This window comes from Ailuropoda melanoleuca, chromosome 2, assembly GCF_002007445.2.
Source record: "Ailuropoda melanoleuca isolate Jingjing chromosome 2, ASM200744v2, whole genome shotgun sequence".
Lineage (NCBI taxonomy): Eukaryota > Metazoa > Chordata > Mammalia > Carnivora > Ursidae > Ailuropoda > Ailuropoda melanoleuca.
The window spans coordinates 174,882,255-174,904,097 of record NC_048219.1 but is presented as its reverse complement, the minus strand read 5'-3'; the positions used below and the strand labels follow the sequence as shown (position 1 = coordinate 174,904,097).

The window sequence follows — 21,843 nt, the reverse complement described above, 5'->3', positions numbered from 1 at the left end:
AGATTGATAATACATCCTCCATCCCCAATGTTTATCTTTGTGTTATCATTGTACTTTAGAGCACTTGATAATTATTGTATACAAGTTAAAGGATAATTTTATAATGAATTAAAGAATTTTACCTTTTAGACCACATGATATTGGAAAATGGTTTTGATATCTCTTCTAAGAACACAAAGAGATTAAAGTTCAACCATTGGAACAGTGATTGAAGGAGGATTTGTAGGGCTCTAGGGATAGACTAGTCCAGTCAAGTGCAATTTCAAACAAATGTGGTATGCAAACAGTGCATGCTACTGTTGACCTTTCACCTCTTTTTTTTCTTTTCCTCTAAGCATTTATCTCTTTAATCAAAAATGCTCAGTATCCCAGGGATGCTTATAGTGGCTTAGAGTTCCCAATCCAGTGCCAGACATGAATAGTTTCATGGGTTCCTTGACCCTTCATCCATTTTGGATACTTCATTCATTTAATGGACCCTTTGCTCCATTAGGATTCTACCTTTCTAGGTGATTAGCGTTAGCAGGTTCATTCCTAAGAATTGTGGGACCTGGGATAAGAGTATAAATGAAGGTCTACATATTTTATGTTGTTATTATTTATTATAAATCAAATAATTATTATTAAAATATTATCTATCCTCCCACTTTGACAGAAATATCTTTATAATAACTTGGATGGCCAGGTGAACTGTTAGAATTTTTGAACTCCTCAGTAGTATGGTGGCATGGAGAGAGATGGACTCCAGCCCTTAGCCCCTCCTTTAACCAGTTCTGTCCAGTATCAGAGGAAGCTTTGAGCAGAGTGAATGGACACTTAGCCTGTACATCCAGCATCCACACACTCTCCACTCAAACATCTGCACCTGGACCACCCACCCTTGCTAGGTGTATGCATGTTGGTTGCACAGTCTGCTGACTGAGGACAGAACAGGAAAGATATCACAGGCTCTAGATGAGGGATTAAGACAATTTGGGAATGAAATTCTGGGATCACCAGCATCTGGAACATGGGTCTTCTCTAGAGGTTCCAGATGGGCACTTCTCTTAACTCTGTAGAGTTTGCCTTGTGGTGAAGATATGGCGAAAGAAAAGCCAGAATGCTCAGGAAATGTTTATTGGTTTCAAACTATATGAGTTTGCAGAGCTTATATTCTGAGAAAGGGAGAGACAGACTATAAATACTAAATGTAATAAATATATATACTATGTAGTAAATTTGAAGGTGAGAAGTACTATAGAGACAATAAAAATTAGAGCAGGAAAAGGTGGGAGGATCTTAGTCAGCATTGGCTTCAACTGAGAAGGTGAGATTTGAGAAAAAAACTGTAAGGCAGTGAGGAATTTAGCCAAAAAGAGAACAAGAGGGAAAGAAACTCAGGCCTTTAAGAGTACAGTGAGCACCTTGAGAAAGGACCATACTTGGCATGTTAGAAGATCAAGGAAACCAGCAAAACTGGAATAGAGTGAGAAAGGCAGAGAGTTGAAAAAAGAAGTTGCAGGGGCCCCTGGGTGGCTCAGTCTGTTAAGCATATGCCTTTGATCCCAGGGTCCTAGGGTCGAGCTCCACGTCAGGCTCCCTGCTTAGCGGGAGCCTGCTTCTCCCTCCCCTCCCCGATTGTGCTCTCTCTATCTCTGTCACTATCTGTCTCTTTCTCTCAAATAAGTAAATAAAATCTTAAAAAAAAAGAAAGTTACAAAAAGAACCAATGACCAGATCATATAGTATTGCACTGCACAATATAAATATAGCAATAGCCATAAACATATAATTTTTAATTTCCATGTAGCCATCATGAAAACGTAAAAAGAAAGGTTAAAATTAACTTTAATAATGCATTTTATATAACTTAATTTATCTAAAATGTTGTAATTTCAACATGGAATCTTTGAAATCAAGAGTGTATTTTATCTCAATTCATACCAGTTTCATTTCAATTGCTCAGTAGCCACATATAGCTAGTTGTTGCTGCATTGGGCAGGACAGATAGATTTTGACTGATCAGTGAAAGAATTTTGTCTGTTACTTTGAGTGACTTGGGAGATGTTTCAGGGTTTTAAGAATTGAAGTGTCATGATTTGACTTATGTTTAAAAACGATCAGGTCTTGGATGCCTGGGTGGCTCAGTCTGTTGAACATCCAACTCAATCTCAGCTCAGGTCTCCATCTCAGGGTCATCTGTTCACGTTCTGTGCATTGGGCTCCCATGCTGGGTGTGGAGCATACTTTACAAAAAAAAAAAAAAAATCAGGCCCAGCCTTAACTGAGAATATATGATAGGGGATCAAATGAAGTAGAAACAGGGAGACCTATTGCAGTAATCCTGATAAGGGAATGATGATGGTTCAGATGATAGCAATGGTTGATGTAAGAAGTGCTTGAATCAGTTGAATCAGTGGCTGTTCATTTTAAAGGTAGAACAAATAGGATGGATTGCATTTGGTGTGTGAGAGGGTAGTCAAGAATAACCCCAAGACTTTGGCTGAAATAATAGGAAGGACGGATTGACCTGAAATGAGATGAGAAAGGCTGCTGAAAGGTTGGGGCAAGGAAGATGGGTGTTCAGATTTGAATGGGTTATCTGAGAAGCCTATTAGGCAAAGATGTGGGATAGACAGTTAGATAGGAGTCTGTAGTTTAGGGGACAGGTTAGAGGTAAAAATTTAGAGATCATCAACTTTGAAACTGAGTAAGGTCACCAAGGGAATGAAAGTGGATAGAAAAGAGTACTGAGGATTGAGCACTGGGACATCAAAATAAGAGGTCTAAACTGACATGAAATTAACATTAACATCAAACATTTTACCACTTATATGTTATATATACATATATATATATATTTTTAAAATTTAATGCATATGTTCATAGCTGTCATGATCTTGCTTATTTTACTGAAAAACTGTAACTTCAGATGAAACCTGGGGGCTTTTTTTGGAACTTTTTTTGCTTTAAAATGTATTATAAACCTTTAAGTAGTTAACTTATACTATGTTAAACAATAGATAGTAAAAATAAAAGTTGTGGTTGTAGGGGCGCCTGGGTGGCTCAGTTGATTAAGAATCTGCCTTCGGGGGCGCCTGGGTGGCACAGCGGTTAAGCATCTGCCTTCGGCTCAGGGCACGATCCCGGCGTTGTGGGATCGAGCCCCACATCAGGCTCTTCTGCTATGAGCCTGCTTCTTCCTCTCCCACTCCCCTGCTTGTGTTCCCTCTCTCGCTGGCTGTCTCTATCTCTGTCGAATAAATTAAAAAAAAATAATAAAAAAAAAATCTAAAAAAAAAAAAAAAAAGAATCTGCCTTCGGCTCAGGTCATGATCTCAGGGTCCTGAGATGGAGCCCTGCATCATGGCATCATTGTGCCTCCCTGCTCAGTGGTAGTCTGCTTCTCCCTCCCTCTCCCCCTCCTGCTGCTCGTGCTTGACCTCTTTCTCTCCACTCTCAAATAAATAAATAAAATCTTCTAAAGAAATTGTGGTTATAATTAAATTAGAGATCATTAGAGTCTTTAATACATATTATTTATATATGTTTCCCAGAGACGTATAAATTAACCGTCTTGATAATGATAGCTTTAAACACCAATATAGCAGTTTAAAATATGTCCCATAGTCTACAAACTAATGCTGCTTTGTTTTATTTGTGATAAGCTTATGAATTTGCTTCTTTATATAAAAAGTTGGTTGATGGCTAGGTGTTCTTAACCTCATTTTAGTCTGTCAAAGAATGAGATATTTATTTCTTTAATTATATTCAAATCCCAGCTATGAAGAATATTTTATAAAAAGAAATCCATCATTTTACTATAAGCACATTCATGACTTTTTAAAAGAGTACAACTCATACTTCAAATGAGATTCTAACCTTTTGTGTTCTTGTATTATCAAGGTAATTCTTTACAATATAATGTGGAAATTAGTGTATTGAAAAATAATCTCTATTTTTTTTTTAACAAAGGCAATTGTTTGTGTCTTTTCAGTCTATTCGAGAAGTCACAGGCTACGTGTTAGTGGCTCTTAACCAGTTTCGTTACCTGCCTCTGGAGAATTTACGCATTATCCGTGGGACAAAACTCTATGAGGATCGATATGCCTTGGCAGTATTTCTAAACTACAGAAAAGATGGGAACTTTGGACTTCAAGAACTTGGGCTGAAGAACTTGACAGGTAAGGAAAATAAACAAAATTGCAAATATGCTCTCGTTATCAATATAATGCAATAAACATACAGATACATGTGTATGGTTACTGTAGTATGTTTTATACTGAGGAACACTATAAAACATTTAAATATCTAGTCTTTATTTATTTTATGGGAAATAATGCCTTGTGATGCCCTTGCTTTTATTTACAGGTATTGTAAGTGCAGTCTGAAAGATACCGTAATACTGTATCTCAGCGGAACAGAAGTACGCTCTAAGGAAATGTTCAGTGACTGAAAACTGAGATAGGAAGCAGGTTTAAGAATGCTATGTTTGGTGGTCTCAGGTGAACAGTGGACCATATCATCAAATCTCTGCAATAAATAACACCACAACCTTCACTCTCGTTAGAGCTCAGTAAATACACAAGCCTTTATATCTAGTTCCACTAATCTAGTTTTTTGCACAGTCCCTTATTTTTGGAAAACATACCTTGATTTACTAATTTAGTTTTGATTTATCTTATTCAGTAACTCACTAAATGCCAGCAGAAATTCTTTCTCAGAATGTTTCAATATCATCAGTGATCTTTTCCCCCTGAGACTGGAAAAAGGTAATTGCTGACAATCTAAACTTACCATCCTGCTGCAAAAAAACAAAAAAAATAACACTTTGTAGGAATTTTGTAAGCTGGTCCTTTAAGTTTTGTAAGCTGGTCCTGGCAGTCCTGCAGATATCCTTTCGGTCCATATATTCATAGCTCATACAGGCTATTGTAGGAGGTTTGGTACAAGGTTTCTAATCATGAGTTTTGCTATGTGTGCCTGTAATCAAGTAGTGCTAATTAGTAATTAATTATCATCTCACAGTGGGATAAAGGCGTTTAAACTATTAGTTTAACCTAAATTAAGATAATCTATATTTTGTATCCAAATACATAGTGATTTTATGTGTGTTTGAGTCCACTCAGTGGTAATGTTTCTTGACATTAAAAAAATTACAATTTTTAGAGGTATTGCCTCAAACTACTAAGTAAAAATAACATCGATATTGTCAGGTTACTAAAATTATTTGTTTCTTTAATTTATAGTGGTTATAAAATATTTTAAGTTAGAAACAGCTCCATTTTAAGTTAGAAATAGCTTCATAGTTAGCCAGACATGTAAGCTAAAATTGGATGTTTTGGATGAAGAAAGGAATACTGATTGTGTTATTTATTTTGGACATGATTGCTATAGAATTGATGGCATAATGGTAAATGCAAATTATTCAGAATTTATAGATTCCTTCATTAACATTTTACTTTTTTGTTCTTTCCATTCAAAGATAGTTTCCTTACTAAAGAGTAGGGTTTTTGACTAAATTGCTACTTGCATAGAAATAATGATAGGAAGAAGAACTTTAGAAATGGAATGGATAGAGAAAAATTGAATGATTAAAGTTAAGATTCTAAAAATAATATAATCCAGTTAAAACTTGCATAGAAATAATTATGATTTATTAAATGATTTTCCTCTATTTATATTAAAGAAAAATGAATACATTTCTTTTCAAACTTTTTATAATACTTGAGTTATGTTATTATTCCATAATATGTGCTATTTGAACAATCTTTTCATCCAGAAAATCGATCTTTAAAGAGCTCTCTTATTTATTTTTACATTTAATATTAATACTACTCAAATATTTTTAAGTTATTTAATTAAAATTATGCCGCATTTAAACATACCTTATTTATTGAGTGAGCTCACACCATGATTGCTTATGATTGTGACAGTTAGCTTGTGTCATACCAAAATACAACACTATTATTTCAAGAACATTATTCCCTATTGTGCCAGAAAGTCTTGTAAGATGTGTGTGTGTGTCAAGTACTAGAAGTGAGTAACTAAGTGGCTAAGAGAATGAGTTGATTGTTCAGAACAAAAAATGTGTTCAAGAGTTATTATTAATTTCTTTTTGAATATAAAGAAAAGTACAATAAAATAAACGGTGGAAAATTTAGAAAACTTGGAAATTGTCCAGATGTCTTAATATATTTATTAGGTGACTGAGCATTATATGTGAACATCAGTCCAGCATCATTGATCTTACTCTAGGTAATTAAAATCAATAGTATAACTCCAATTTTAAAAATCAGAATTCACACGATAAGCATGAATCTGTTTGTGTAAAAGAATATATGAGGAAGAGTAGGAGACATCTCATTGTTCATAAAAGGAGGAATTGGGGAAGAAATTTGCTCTATTGTAGTATCTTAAAGAACTAAGTGTTCTAGGTAACTCAGTAAAGTAACCAGCAAACGTTGCAATTCACTTCAGATAAGATTGTTTTTGTGTTTTGGAAGGATAATTGTTCTATCTTGTTTGTTTATATGCTATACAAAGCAAACTGATAAAAATTTAAAACAGTTTTAGGGTTATACTAAGTGTAGGTCTGCAGGGTTGGCCCTAATTTTAAGGCTGTCTTATATAATGTGAAGGGAAATAGCAAATCTACTGAGTAGTCAAATACCTCACAAACTGTTTAACCGTCTTAGTGAATTAAAATTCTAACTCAGTTCTTAAAAATAAATAAAAAAAATAAAATAAATAAAATAAAAGAAAATAAAAATTTAACTCTGTTCTTAAAGAACCAGCTGCATCAGCTTCACCTAGGTATTGTTAGAAATGCAAATTCGGGGGCCTTCCTGAGACCTAATGGATCAGAAACTCTTGTGGTGGGGCCCAATAATATGTGTTTTAAGGATCCCTCCAATGATTCTGATTGCCACAAAAGTTTGAGAAACACTGTTCTGTTTTTAATTAAAGATATGTTACTAAGAAATGATAGCATGATATCTAGTTAACCTCTTCACTTACTTGATCTAAATAATTTTCATTCATTTATCATCTCCCAGAGAGAAGGGAAGGAATGGGACAGAGAACAAATGAGTGTGTGATTGAATGATGAAAAATACTCCTTAGGCTGGGGTGAGAATGAAAAGAGCACGCTAGGAGCCTGGATGGAAACATGTGGTTGTTAAAGAGCTTGGAGTTGAGCAAATGCTGGGAATGAACTTTCTTCTGTATTGCCATTTGTTCTGGTACCAACTTTGCATAATGGTAAACCATAACAGGGACAATAATAATCATGGTCAGTTTTCCTTTTAAGCAAAATTTTATTTTTAAACTCTTTCAACAAGATAAATAACAAGTACTACTTTAGGGGTAGGAAGTATTCAGGCTGTAACAAATAATTTTGATATTATGATTTCATATATATATATATATAGATAGATAGATATATATATGTAAATTTTTTGATTCTCCTGAAATCTTTGTTGCAGTGTTGCCCTTAGAATAATATATATATATATATACATATATATGTATATATATATATATATATATGTATTTTGCATTTGTCTCCTCTATCTTTGTGTAAAAGGGATGTTTGATTAACTTGAGGACTGTCATATATAAGGGTTAATGGTTGGATGCCACTTAACACAGATATAAATTAACTTCCACCTTACCCATTCTATTAATTAGCTTGATGCTCACCAAAAGCTATTCCTTGGACTATAACTATTATTATAGAATTTACTTAGATACTTTCATTTTGGTCGTGCCCAAAGACAAGAAACATACTCAAACATATTTTCTGGCTAAACAAATTTTAACTTGTTTTACTGCTGCTGCCCACATTTCCCTGGTTTCATTGTCAGTGAGGTGGGGCAGAGTGGAGAAGAGGCAGGTCCCTAGGCTAGGGATATGCCGCACAATCTAAAAGGGAGTGAGGAACTTGTCTTGGAAATCCCTAGGTGCTGTGTTAGGCTGGCTCATTCTTTTCTGGTCAGGGGAGAGACCATATTTCCATTAATGTGTCCTTCAGTCATGTAATCATCTTGAGACCATTGAGAATGACAGTACTGAATCAGAGGACTACAGAGCTGGAGAGAATTCATTACTTGCTTTGTTAAGGTCACCTGCATGTAGCTGTGGCTTTATTAATCACTTCAATGATGGTGTTCTGCTATTTGTTTGTTTGTTTGTTTTTAAGATCCTTTTTAACCAAATACCCCTATTCAAAATTCAAACCAACATCTAATATATTTACAACCTTAATTCTACAAGCTTCTATTTATTTAGTTACCTGTTTGGCCAAAATCTAAAAGTTGTTTTGTTATATGGGGCAAAAAAACCCCAAAACCCAAAAACTAAACAATAACAACAACAACAAAACACTATTATTTTCTCCTTTCTAGAATTTATAAAACTACCTCATCTGGATAATACTATACAATTTCATCTATATGTAATATTGTAGATATGAAGGAATCTTTGAGAAATACCTAAGTTCATATCTGTTCTTTTCATATTCTATTTATAATGATGATAACTTGAATACAAGTTTACTACATAAATATATACCTTTTTCTTATCAAATTTCACCTTAAATATTCGAGTTTTTATTTTATGATTTATTAGAATATCTCTTTTGAATAGGTGAAATTTGAGGTGATGCCAATATACAATTTATGTTTTCCAGATATTAGCCAAATACTCTCCGTATTTTCAGACTAATACACTCACGTATTGGTAACTTTATTTAATGTTTTATGGCTATTCTAATTATTTGGTTAACTGTGTACTGGATCATCTTGATTAGATCATTATTTGTTATGTGGTCAAGCAAACATTTCAAACAAAGTAAAATGCTGAAGTTATTCTTGGGAGCCCTCAATAATAATGGAAGGATAGATTAAGTTTACTCTGTTCTGGTGGACTAAAAATAAAATGAAATGCTTAGTTCAGGAGATAGAATAGCTGATGTAACAATACTTGTATTTTTCAAACCTCTTCAGCGTTATTCAGTGACAGTCAAGTAAATCACCTAACATTGAAATGGACAGGCCATCTGCAATCAACTCAATATATGTCAAAGAGCATGGGTGTGGAATCAGGGAAAAAAAAGAAAAACCTGTTCAAATGTCAGATCGCCACTTACAGTCTGAGTGTCTCTCTGAAACTTAGATTCTTCATCCTTAAAATTGAGAAGAAAATTCCACCTCATGATGTTATAGACATTTAAAAAATAAAGTAGAGAACTTGTCAACCACAGCACCTTTCATATAGAGCATGCTTAGGAAACCTTCATCTTCTTTCTCTGTATTGTTTTGTCCTTAGTTTTTCTTTGCGCCAACATACTGACAAAACAATTGTATCTGCTTCTGCATATTCAAATATGCTTCACTGGGGCCTTGAAAAGTGACTTGTTTAGACAAAAAGTTGCTCTAAATTTCAGTGTCTCTTCAGATGCCATTTTGAAGCTGTTTTACGTATAGGCTCTATTTCTCTGGCAGGGAGAAGCCTGAGGCTTTTCTTTGTCTACTCTCAGTACGATCGCTGTCATTAGTACTTCATAGGACTTCTCTCCTGTCTTTCAGTGCTCACGCCAAGCACCTGTTACCCCAGCCCTTCATTTCAAATCTCTATCATTGTGTTTCACCCTTCATTGGCCCTGACATTTGCCTTGACCTAGACAAGAGACGTATTCATTCTGAGTTCGTTTTCTGACACTAGAGTTGCTAAGCATTCTTCAACTGTTCTGTGAAAGGTCTTAGTAATGTTCGAGTGAGTTCACCCAGCCTAGTTCAGGAGTTGTTGTTAAATACAATGTTTGACAAAGGTACTGCTAATGTTTACATAAGAAGAACTACTCAGTGTATCGTGGATATCTGAAGAAAAGAAATGCTTCCGAGAATAATCCTAGCTTAAGGATAAATTACTTGGAAAATGATTTGATCAAAACGAACCTATAGTGAAAACCCTGTGGGACAGATGGAATCAGTGAAGAGTGGCACATTCTTATGAAGGTATCAATTTTTACATCAGGTCCACAGTTTCTAAAAATGATATTCTACACAATGTTTTCAAAGAAGATTGTTTGCCTGCCATGTCAGATAGTTTGTATTAGCTAGAAGAAGGGAAATTATAATGTATGTTTCACTGGATAGGTAAAACAAACATATTTGAAAGTAAGTATTTTAAATATGAGATCAGTTAGAGTGGCCATTGCAGCAAATTTCTAGGACTCATTCTTAGCTTTGGAGAACTGATGAGTGAATTTATGGAATTGAATGAAGGTAAAAAGGGAATTTCTTCTCCTGCTGTACCGCTCATTAGAGTGGATACTGTTACTGGACAAATAAGGGATGAAATGGGATTTTCAGGGAATGGAGTCATTGCTTCTCCTCTAGCTTACATGTTTTTAGTTGTGAATACTAGGATAATCTGCTCAGGTCATAAAAGTCCAAGAATTGCAGATTCTCTTTCCAAGGAGATAAAGCATACATATTCTAAGGAAAGAAAACATGTAAGGTCAAAAAACTCCCTTTTTAAAGCTCATTTGTTGGGAAAATGTGCATGTTTGCTTATGACATTTAGAGAGTGGAGGAGAATCTTTGTTCCTCAGGGTCCCAAATGCAATAAGAGAAATTGATAGTGATCGCCATGAGTCCATGATTTTACTTCAAGGAAAGCAGCAAAGATGTCAGAATATCTGCCTCCTCACCTCATCCCAGGACATTATCTTTGTTGGTGTGGCAAACATTCATTTGTAAAGTGTTGACAAATTATCTATCTATTCATCTATCCATCTATATAGATATATATCTACCTCTATATCTCTATATAGAGAGAGATAATTTCTCTTTATTATATAGAGATAGAGGTAAAGATAGATAGTTTAGTTAGAAGAGACAACTCCATGCTTGGCAGACCCTTAAACTCTCAGTCAGAGGTAAGAAATGAGGCTACACATTATTGTCTTCTGATGTTACTGAAAGGACAATTATTATAATATCTCATACTGTTACGGAGTTTTATACTTTACAAGTGCTTTCAGTTTCCTTTTCTTTAATTGTTTCACACACAGCCTTTTCATGCTGACCTGGAAAGTATCTTTATTGTCATTTTACATCTAAGAAACCAGACCTAAAGTCTTGTGGCTAATAAGAGCACCTTGTTCTAGAATTTAGATCTATTTTCCATGTCTTCTTATTGTGTCATTACTAAGAAATGTATAGGATAATTTCTCCAGGTGAGACTGTTCTCAGTGAAATACCAAATTGGCTATAAGCGTAAATAATTCAAACTTTAAACAGAAGATCTTAAGGTTGTATTTTAGAAAGGACTTTCTGATTTTAATTTTTATATAACACTTGAATACATCATGAATGTACCTATGAAAATGGTGGTAAGTTGACAACAAAATACAATCACACACACAAAATGACTGTACTGTATATATTGGATTTGATTTAAACATATCAGACCTATTAACTAATTTTATAGACACTGCTATTCAACTATGGCTTTTTAAAAATCATGGACTGGGGTGCCTGGGTGGCTCAGTCAGTTGAGCATTATTTTTTGGCTCAGGTCATGATATCAGGGTCCTGGGATAGAGCCCCACATGGGGCTCTCTGCTCTGCGGGGAGCCTGCTTCTCCCTCTGCCCCTGCCCCTCCCCCTGCTCCTGCTGTCTCTCTCTCTCTCACATGTTTTCTCTCTCAAATAAATATATAAAATCTTTAAATACATAAATAAAAATCAAGGTGGCTAACCTCTTAGTCATAACTCACGTTTATTAATAGGCTCAATTTTACTGGTAAAAAGTTCAGGATTCTTTTGGAAAGTGATGTCAGTTCAAATATTTGTTAGCCTAATTTTTTTCCACTTGTATATTCAAGACACTGTGCTGAGATAGGAGTTATTCTAAATTATCTCTACCTACCCGTCTTCGCTCAGTAAATATTATATTTCTGACAAATATTTACCTACCAACTACAAAGTGAAAGCATTGCGAAAGTATTTTCCCCAATTATTATATTATTTATAGTCAAGCATCTCCATGGGGTCAAGAGCCTCCATTTTAATCTGTTTTACTTTCAAAAGCATCAGTTGCCCTATAGAACTTTCTGTGACGATGGAAATATTCAATCTGTGCTGCACAATTGAGTAGCCAAATGTGGCTAGTTTGGAGGAAAAGAATTTCTACTTTTATCTACTTTGAATTCATTTTAATTTAAATCACATGTGGTGATCAATACTAGAGATCATATTAGTGATCATATTAGACAGGGCAACACTAAAGAGGCAGCATCTTTTACTGAACCCAGGGCAGTAGGCAAAGATATTTACATGCAGAATACCATGGAGAATCAGAGCATAGGCTCTGAATTTAGACTCCCTCCCTTCAAATCCTCTTACTCAACTTTCTAAACCTCAGTTTCCTCATCTTTAAATGAGTATAATGGGAACCATCTGTTTGTAAGATGTTTGTGAAAGTTAAATTGTAAATTACAAAGGTAGCATTAAATGCAGTTTCTGCAATGAATAGTATTCATTGTTATTTGAGAAGGATGTTTTTGGTAAGAATAATAGAAACAGCCTATTTTTATGATCATTGAAAGCATGTTAGGCCTATATAATCAAATTGTAAGATACAAAATGTGTCATTTATGATTTGGGGCCTGACCAGATATTATATTTGAGTAAGCTGCATTGCTTCTTAATGTGCTTTAAGCTCAGGTTATTATAACAGATTTTCCGTTTGTCAGAAATGTGACTTTTAAAAAATGAAATTTTTACTCTCATCTTCAGTTCCCACCGTATATAAGTATTTAGTTATAAATAGGTCCCAATGTCTATTTCTTAAATGACTTTATTGAAATAAATAAGAATTTGGAGATTATAATGATTTTTTTTTAGCAGAGAAACTTTATCGGAAAGTCTGTTGAGGATTCCTTCTGGCATAAACAATGTCCATGTCTTTAGGATTCTCCATTCCACATTGAAAATTCATGTTCATAACATAATATTTATTTAATAACAAATAAGTCACAAAAGAAATTCCTCTATAAAATGTTTTATCAAATAGGTGTCTACCATTTTTCATCAAATCTAAGTCACCATCAATTGGAAGACACATTTATTGATCAATGTTTGCAGGCCAAACTGAGAGACAAAGTGAAAGCCCAACAGAAATATAAAAGATTGTATGATGAATCAAGATTTCAGAGAGATTAAATATGAAAAATACATTTTAGAATCAATAAAATATAGTAATATGGAAAGAAAATAGAAGTATAACAAACCTCTTGTTAATTTTCTAGAAAATAACTATACTTGTAATGTTGAAACTGTTTAGTGTGGAAGTATATCAAACAAATTATAATAGAAATGGCCAATATTTCATAAATGATGAATGGAATTTTCCATTCATCTTTATCAGGGAATAAATAAATATATATTTCCATGGCTCAGCACCTTTTGATGTAATAAACTAACCTGGAAATTTGAATTATTATTTTTTTTCTGTTGTTGTTTCTGAGAGTTATATGATTTATTTACTCCACTGGCAAAAGAGATGAAAATATAGTTCAAAAGCAAAATAATAATAATAATAATAACAATAATAAAATTGGTTATTCTAGGAATTTCCCTTAAACTTTGCTCTCTTAGTAATAGACATCAACTAGAGTTTGGGATTATCATAACATATCAGAGGTTAAAGAGGGTTTTCACTTGTATCTTCTTTGCCAGTCTACCTAAAAGTTCAGTACAATGCTCTTCTCTGTTATTGTAACTTTCATAATATTTTCCCTTCCCCTACTTTTAATACTCTTTGATCTATTCCCTGAAATATATTTTATATTTTTAGCTATAATTTTCTTATAGGCTAAGTCAAGTTGTTTTAGTTTATTGGATCATAACAATCATAATAATTTTGAGGAATATATACTGAGAAAAGTGAAGAAAACCAGTGAACCATAACATTTCCTTTCTTCTAAAACTGTTCAAATTACCCAATTTCATTTGCTCTGAGATACAAATTAGAGGTTGGGTTTTGTCGTATCAATAATGTTGAAAAAAGCTGATATCAGAAAAAGCATTTTTGATTATCTACTATGAAATAAAGGGACTTCAAGCTTTAATTATGTATTTCATGGGCATATTCTGGCAACTATTGACAAAATAAAGAATACATTTTAATTTTAATGCTACTAAATTCTCCAAACACTCTGCTTTAATATTAAATGGGGTGGTTCTATATTGTGTAGATTATGTATCTGGTGACGTCCAGTGAAAAATCTTATTGTAAATTATAGTTTTTGTTTTTTAAAGATTTATTTATTTATTTTAGAGAGAGAGAGCACAAGTGTGGGGGGAGAGGCAGAGGGAGAGAGAGAGAATCCTCAAGCGGACTTCCTTCTGAGAGCAGAGCCCAACTGGGGGAGGAGGGGCGCTTGATCCCGGGACCCTGAGATCATGATCTGAGCTAACATCAAGAGGTGGCCACCTAACCAACTAAGTCACCCAGGCACCCCTGTAAATTCCAGTTTTTAAGCTATATGTGTTAGTAGAATTCTTTTAGTCTGTGCGCCTTTTGTTTTAATGACTTTACCTACTCCTTCTAGCATAATAAATCTAGAAAACAAAAAATGCATGTAGCATAATATAGCCCAGGATATATCTACTACTACTACTATCCATAATAAGCATTTACTATATAGAAGCCAATTATTTACAAACATTATCTCTCTTCATCTTTATAATAACCCCATTTAATAGGTTTCTGTGGTTATTTCCCTTTTGAAGATAAAGAACTGCAGTTTCAAAATGACGGGTAGCATGCCACAGAACACACAGTGATTTATGGAGTTCAGAGATGAAGCCAGGTAGTATAATTCCAGATTTTCCTTGTGTCACCATGTTATAGAGATTATGAAAAGGAAGGGGGTCACATGACACTGAATTTTTTTTCATCTTCTGCTATATGCTAATTAGGTGAGAATCTATGAAATGACTCAGATGATCCAGGTATCACTTTTTCAGGACAGTTACCATTTTATTTCTTAATGAGACTCTGTTTAGCATAGATACTTTACCTAAGGAGTTAAATGACTCTAAAAGAAACTCATATTGCATAAGTAGGTTGAATTATTATAATACTGAAAACTATTTNTTCTTTCTTTTTAAAGATTTTTTTTTATTTTTTTATTTATTCGAAAGAGATAGAGACAGCCAGCGAGAGAGGGAACATAAGCAGGGGGAGTGGGAGAGGAAGAAGCAGGCTCACAGCGGAGGAGCCTGACGTGGGGCTCGATCCCACAACAACGGGATCACGCCCTGAGCCGAAGGCAGACGCTTAACCGCTGTGCCACCCAGGCGCCCCATACCATTTTATTTCTTAATGAGACTCTGTTTAGCATAGATGCTTTACCTAAGGAGTTAAATGACTCTAAAAGAAACTCATATTGCATAAGTAGGTTGAATTATTATAATACTGAAAACTATTTTGTGAGACTATTTATAGTTTATCCCTATAGGTATTAGAAACTAAGATGAGAGAGTATAGTAGAATTAAATAAAATACCCTAACTGGGAATTGACTTCATGACCTTTCCTTTATTAATACTAGAATTGAAAAGAACAGATAAATAACTGTATTTGGGGTGTGCTTTATTTTATTTTGATTTAGTGCTAGAAGTTGTGTGTCCTGTCAAGATAAGCTTTTTGTCCTTGTCTTAGTCTACTGATCTTTCTATTATATTATCCAAAAGTATGACTTTATTCAAGGAGATAGAGGAGGTTACAATTTAAAAGAGTTTTAAAAAGTTATATGTCAATCTCTATGTGCTTAGGTACGCATTTTCATTTATTAATTAGAAGAAAATGAAACAAAATAAATTCTGGAGTTCATGTGTCACTCAATTGTAATCCACATTCACCAATTATCTACAAAATACGATGAAATGGGACATGAGCTTTACAATGTGACTCAAAGAATACAGTTTAGTACGTTTTGCAAGGAAAATATGGAGAAGATAATGAAGTTGTACTTGGCGTATNCCAAAAGTATGACTTTATTCAAGGAGATAGAGGAGGTAACAATTTAAAAGAGTTTTAAAAAGTTATATGTAATCTCCATGTGCTTAGGTACGCATTTTCATTTATTAATTAGAAGAAAATGAAACAAATAAATTCTGGAGTTCATGTGTCACTCAATTGTAATCCACATTCACCAAGTATCTACAAAATACGATGAAATGGGACATGAGCTTTACAATGTGACTCAAAGAATACAGTTTAGTACGTTTTGCAAGGAAAATATGGATAAGATAATGAAGTTGTACTTGGCGTATCTATGGATATATCTTTTGTATAGCATGGATAGAAAAATGAAGTGAAGCAGGGAAGCAGCCTATGAATGCTGTCACTTTTCACATAGTGAATGTGTGGCTGAATTTCACACCTATGCATTACATTGTCATTTCATGTAGTTAGAAATTACGTGTCATAATGATAAATCTTTGCAATTAAAATTGTATCATGCTTCAAATGCAGGCCTATGGTGCTCAGGGAAAAGAGGTGAATCAAGAATTAGTGTCTTGGTTCAAGTGTCTCTTAAAAATTAAGAAAATCTAAATATCATTTGTGTAAAATAAATACATCGGAGGTCAAAATATAGGTTATCAACTCCTTTGTGATTTCATTGAAAATCATCTGCATAATTTAAGTAGCTATCCAATTGCTTTATGTATTTTATAATATGTATTACAATACACAGTGGCTTCTTACATTAGATTTGGTTCATTATTAAATGTAAAATATTGAAAAATACTTAAAACTTAATAGTATTTGTTGAGCCATCTCATGTCAATTTTGATGTCTGATTTAAATTTAAATCAGGGAGAGATTTAGTGTAACTTTTCAGCTCATTTACATTTTAATCCGTTAAAATATGACTAAGAGATATTCAGGACTGGAGAAGACTTGAAACATTTTCCTTCTGAATCATAAAATCTTAGATTTTTTAAAAAAGAAATAAACAGTAATATATAATCCTCAAATTAATAGAAATAAGAGCTCCAAAACTATACTGTATTTCTAAATTTCACATGTATAGATAAATATAAAATGACAGGCCCCCAAATGGTTTTTCTTCCTGAAAAATGTATCTAATTATAATTGCAAATGACTACTTAAGCCTCCTAATTTGTACTGTGGAAAAAGTCCTTTGAAAAAAATATGATAAAATCAGTGAGAAGCAAGGGGCAAACAGTGGAAAATCCATACGTGTTTATAATGTTTGTATAAGAGCCAACTCTGCTGCCATTTATTGTTCTCTGATTAGCATTTCACCCATTAAAAAATTGTAAAACAATTACAGAGAATTAAGTGCCTCTTGTATCTAAGACATACACTGCATTTGGGCTTAAAGTCACAATAGTTTAGGGGAGGGTAAAGTAACAAAAATAGAGCTCAGAAATAAGATGATGGAAACCTTCTTGATCCCAAAATATATCTTTGCTTGAGAATGTGGATTTATTATGACAATTCAAATCTAGCCTGTGCGGTCTGGATGAGAAGGTATATTCTAGAATGTGAAAATGTTTCAACATACTCTCTTCCTGTCCCAACATCCTGAAAAAGTAGAAAAAAACCTGAGCTTTGAAACCTGATGTATTTGAAATTCCATACGAACACTACAACTGACAAGGGAAATGTCAAAACAGTTAAGTATTATACACCAGTTTCCTCATCTGAAAATGAGAATTGAATGGAAAAAATGCATGCAAACTGCCTAGAATAGTGATTAGCAGAAAATAGATGTTAGTTCCGTTCCTGTTTCCCCCTTCTTTATATAGTTCTCAATGGAGTAACAGTATTTAACAGTATTAAGTTTTGTAGTTGATCTTTGCCATGTCTGTATAAGCTGCGCTCTTTATTGGTTCTTTATTGACAGATGTATTTGATTTTAGAAAAGCCTAATCTCACTAGCACCCAGAAGATTCATATTCTCATCCCACTTGTACCTTAGATAAATCACCTAATACCTCCTGTAGTGAATTTTCAATTCTGAAATGAAAGAGGAATTTTCTTATTTTTTTCCTCTTCTTTTATCACTTATAATACTTACCTGCTATCTGTCTCCTGGAAAAGTCCTAAGGGAAAGTATGAGTCACTTTTTCTTAGTGTGCAACTTCCTTCCTTAGAACAAGGGAGGAGATGACATTAACCCTTCCAAATAAGCAGAGAATGATACTGAATTTTTGCTTTCTGAACACTTGGGAACTGAAGTTCAAGCATTTAATTAAAAATGCAACTCCATGTGGATATGTAGGGCTCTCTATTAGGGTTTAATTGTTCAGAGTGTATTTATTTCTTGGCATAAGGATAGCAAATGATATCCACATGCATTTACATTTAGCTATGTGTCATTAAAGGTAGATCTGTTATTTTTTTTAATAAATTATTTTACTTCCCTGCAAAGGCTGTGAAACCTCAGGAAAACAAAACAAAAAACCTTTGGATGACTTTTAGGGAGGGGAAAAAAAAAAAGAACATGAGCTGAGCAACAGAACCAATTTAGTTGGTTTTAAATACTGAGTTAAAGCCAAGGTCTCCCAGTGGTGCCAAGCAAATCCTATTCATTTTTGTTCATTTCTTAATTTCTTACTTCCTCTCAAAGTATTCAAATGTCCCTGTTGGGGAGAGCTACCAATTCAGCTAAGAATATGTTTCCCCAGAGATTACTTTTTTACTGTATCTGAAATGCATTAATCATTGCTTCCTTTTAAATCCCCATTACACAAGAAAGCCTGGGATTTGAATGCCTAGATATTTCATATTTAGTTCTAAATAAGCAGAAACAATACAAAATATATTTTTTCACCCCTCCTCACGTGCTGAACTTGCAATAAGGATATTTTGATGACTTATTTTAAATGGTTAAGATCTATTTTAAAAGATATTTTCTGGGGCCTTTAAAAATAATTAAAAGACCTACTTATTGTTTGCTTGAGAACTTGAACTTCTAAGGAAAGAGCAGGTTCGTGCTAATAGTGTTTTTGGTAGCTCACTCGCTAGAGCACGGCTGGGTCTCTCTGTCAGTGTGTGAAACAGAAGTGAAGCATGTGCTGTCAAAACAGTGGAGGTGTGAGGCACCCGCAGAGTCAGCTTGGCTTCCAGACTCAGTGACCACATGAGGCTGAGGGCTTGCATTCTAAAATTAGAATCCTTACTTCAAAGATAAAGGCTTAGGGAAGGCATCTTGGTGGCAATGTACATATGTCAGTAGATTTATTTCATATGTTTGTATGTATTCTTTTACCCTCTATGTAAGGTAGGGTAATGGCAGCTTAGACCCCTGATTTCATAGAACTGGTGTAAAAGTTTCAACATAGCTTTTATTTCTGTATGTAACATCAAGGTTTTTTAATATGAAGCAAATAATGACCATGTTTCTTACTTGTGTGGCATGAAAGCATAATTAAGACCTATTTCTATATTTTTGCTTCAAATCTGAATTCTGCAACTGAAGAGAAAATTTGTAGCATGTAAACCATTGCTCCTTATGTTAGGTTACAGAATCAGTTTTCTGTAAAATGATTATAATAATAAATCCGTACAGGTGAACGTGTCCTATCTATTTCGAAGTTTTAAAAAGAAAAATATACACTGACACTTGCCAAGAACAAAGAAAAAGACAAATTAGAAGATCAAAGAGAGACATAGAAAAATAGGCTCATAAACAGATAAAAAAAGAGGCTGTGTGTGTGTATATATATATATATATATAAAATATCTCCATATAAATATAATATAGGTATATGTATGTTTATATGCATATATATGCACACATGCACAGATGCGTATATTAATGTGTGTGTATATGTAGCTTCTAACTATGATGCGTAACCATACACATTGTGTGTCATTCACACATATCCAAGGAACAACATGATCCACTAGCTATCACCCTGCTTTTCTAATCATGATCTGAAATGCTATTTGGCTTCCAAGAAGTCATTTTCATATCAAATTCATTTTATAGAAAACAGTATGGAATTCAATACACAGAATAGCAAGTGCGTAATCCATATGTGTTTATGTCTGTCAACATGGCACTGAAACCTTTTGTGTGTCTGGAAATGTGCCCACGGCTGAAATGAATGTACAAAGGCATCACATGGGGAGAACATGCTGGAGGGGTTTTATTTGATGTTTTCAAAGTGCTCTAGGGTCTGTATTGCAAGAACCCTTTTGGTTTTCTTTCTTTCTTTTTTTATTTTTAAAATTTTTTTTTATGTTCTAAAACACATGACTTTCTTTTGAAACATCCTGGCAAGAGAAAGAGGAAAAGAGCAAATTACAAATGAACTATATAATCGTGTCCTCCCTCTCTCTCTCCTCTCTACCTCTTTCTGCCTCAAACACACACAGCTCTATCTCTCTCTCAGACACCTCTCTCTACCCCCCTCTCTCTTTCTCCCTCTGTCATTGAAAATAAATGTTCAACTTCTTTGTGTGTATCTACAGAGATAGCTGCCACAGTCAACAGAATTTGTGAAATCACACACCCAGAATTTGGGATCACAAACTGTATTAGCTAAGGTCAAAATTAAGAAAGATGGCCCTGAAGTGAATACCTATTATATTCACCTAAGTTTTCTTTTTTTTCTTATTGGTTTCTGTGTTTATTTATTTAAAACTATTAGGATAGTTACACTTATCTTCTACCAAAGGGGAGCAATTAAAAGCACTCTGTCCCTTGCATACTTAACCTAAACCAGCAAAGGTTGAAACTAGGCTTCAGATCATCCTAAACTTACACCTAGAACATTGTTTTGAGAGCTGTAGTTTAGGAGGACATGTTCTGCCTAATGTCTTTTTCAATACACCGTATAAAGCTAAGATTTATTTTAAAAACGTCAAAAATTCAACATATCTATAAGTGATTCAAGTAATTACTTTTTTGCAAGACAAACATAGGTTTGATATCATACTAATATCGTTTTCTTGTCATAAATCCTTCATCTTTAACTCTTAAACTAAAGCTGAATGCCCATGAGAAGCTTAATATATCACTATTCATAATACTGAGCTTGCAAAGGATAAATACATCTTGAAGGTTGATGGTAAGGGAGGCATGCTCTCCTTCCTACCAGGAAGAAAGCATGCTGCTAAACCTCTGTTTGCACACAAAAGATTTTCTCAGAAGAGTTTATGTTGCTCTGTGGTTTAGAAGTCAAAACTCTCTTACCAGGGATAGCCCCCAGGCTGGCATTTGATAACAGTGAACAAACAGGTGCAGCCCTCTGTTTTCACATTGCTGGCTTGTCCACATGACAATGATAGTGTTGTTCCCTGGGGTGGGTGGTGGAGAGGTTGGCTCTGCTGAGAACAAACCCACTGTTGATGAAAGGTTATGATTATTATTCTCAGGGGAAATTCAAAAATATAACTCTTCATACAGATGAAGTTCAAGGCATGATTTTTTTTTTAAGATTTTATTTATTTATTTGACAGAGATAGAGACAGCCGGAGAGAGAGGGAACACAAGCTGGGGGAGTGGGAGAGGAAGAAGCAGGCTCCCATTGGAGTAGCCTGATGTGGGGCTTGATCCCAGAACACCAGGATCGAGCCTTGAGCCGAAGGCAGACGCTTAATGACTGAGCCACCCAGGCGCCCCTCAAGGCATGAAATTTAACAGGATTTTTTCACAAACATAAAGGTCTCAGTGAAATTTAACAAATCATCAGTGCCCTGCCTCTGTTCTTAGTGAATCATTTTTGCCACTTTGGGGATGTATGAAGATTCTAGGTGTGTGACCCATGTTAAATGGTGTTGTTTCTGGGCGGACCTGTTT

General features: G+C 34.3%; 1 protein-coding gene across 5 annotated transcripts in view; it reads left to right on the top strand.

Annotated features, from left to right (window-relative positions):
- ERBB4 (erb-b2 receptor tyrosine kinase 4) overlaps positions 1-21,843 on the top strand; it is a 1,065,595-nt gene that overhangs the window by 574,428 nt on the left and 469,324 nt on the right. For all 5 annotated transcript variants that reach the window (XM_034655108.1, XM_019802141.2, XM_019802140.2 and 2 more), the window contains exon 3: positions 3,977-4,163. In XM_034655108.1, the coding sequence (XP_034510999.1) occupies positions 3,977-4,163 (187 nt within the window). The remainder of the gene's footprint in view (positions 1-3,976; positions 4,164-21,843) is intronic.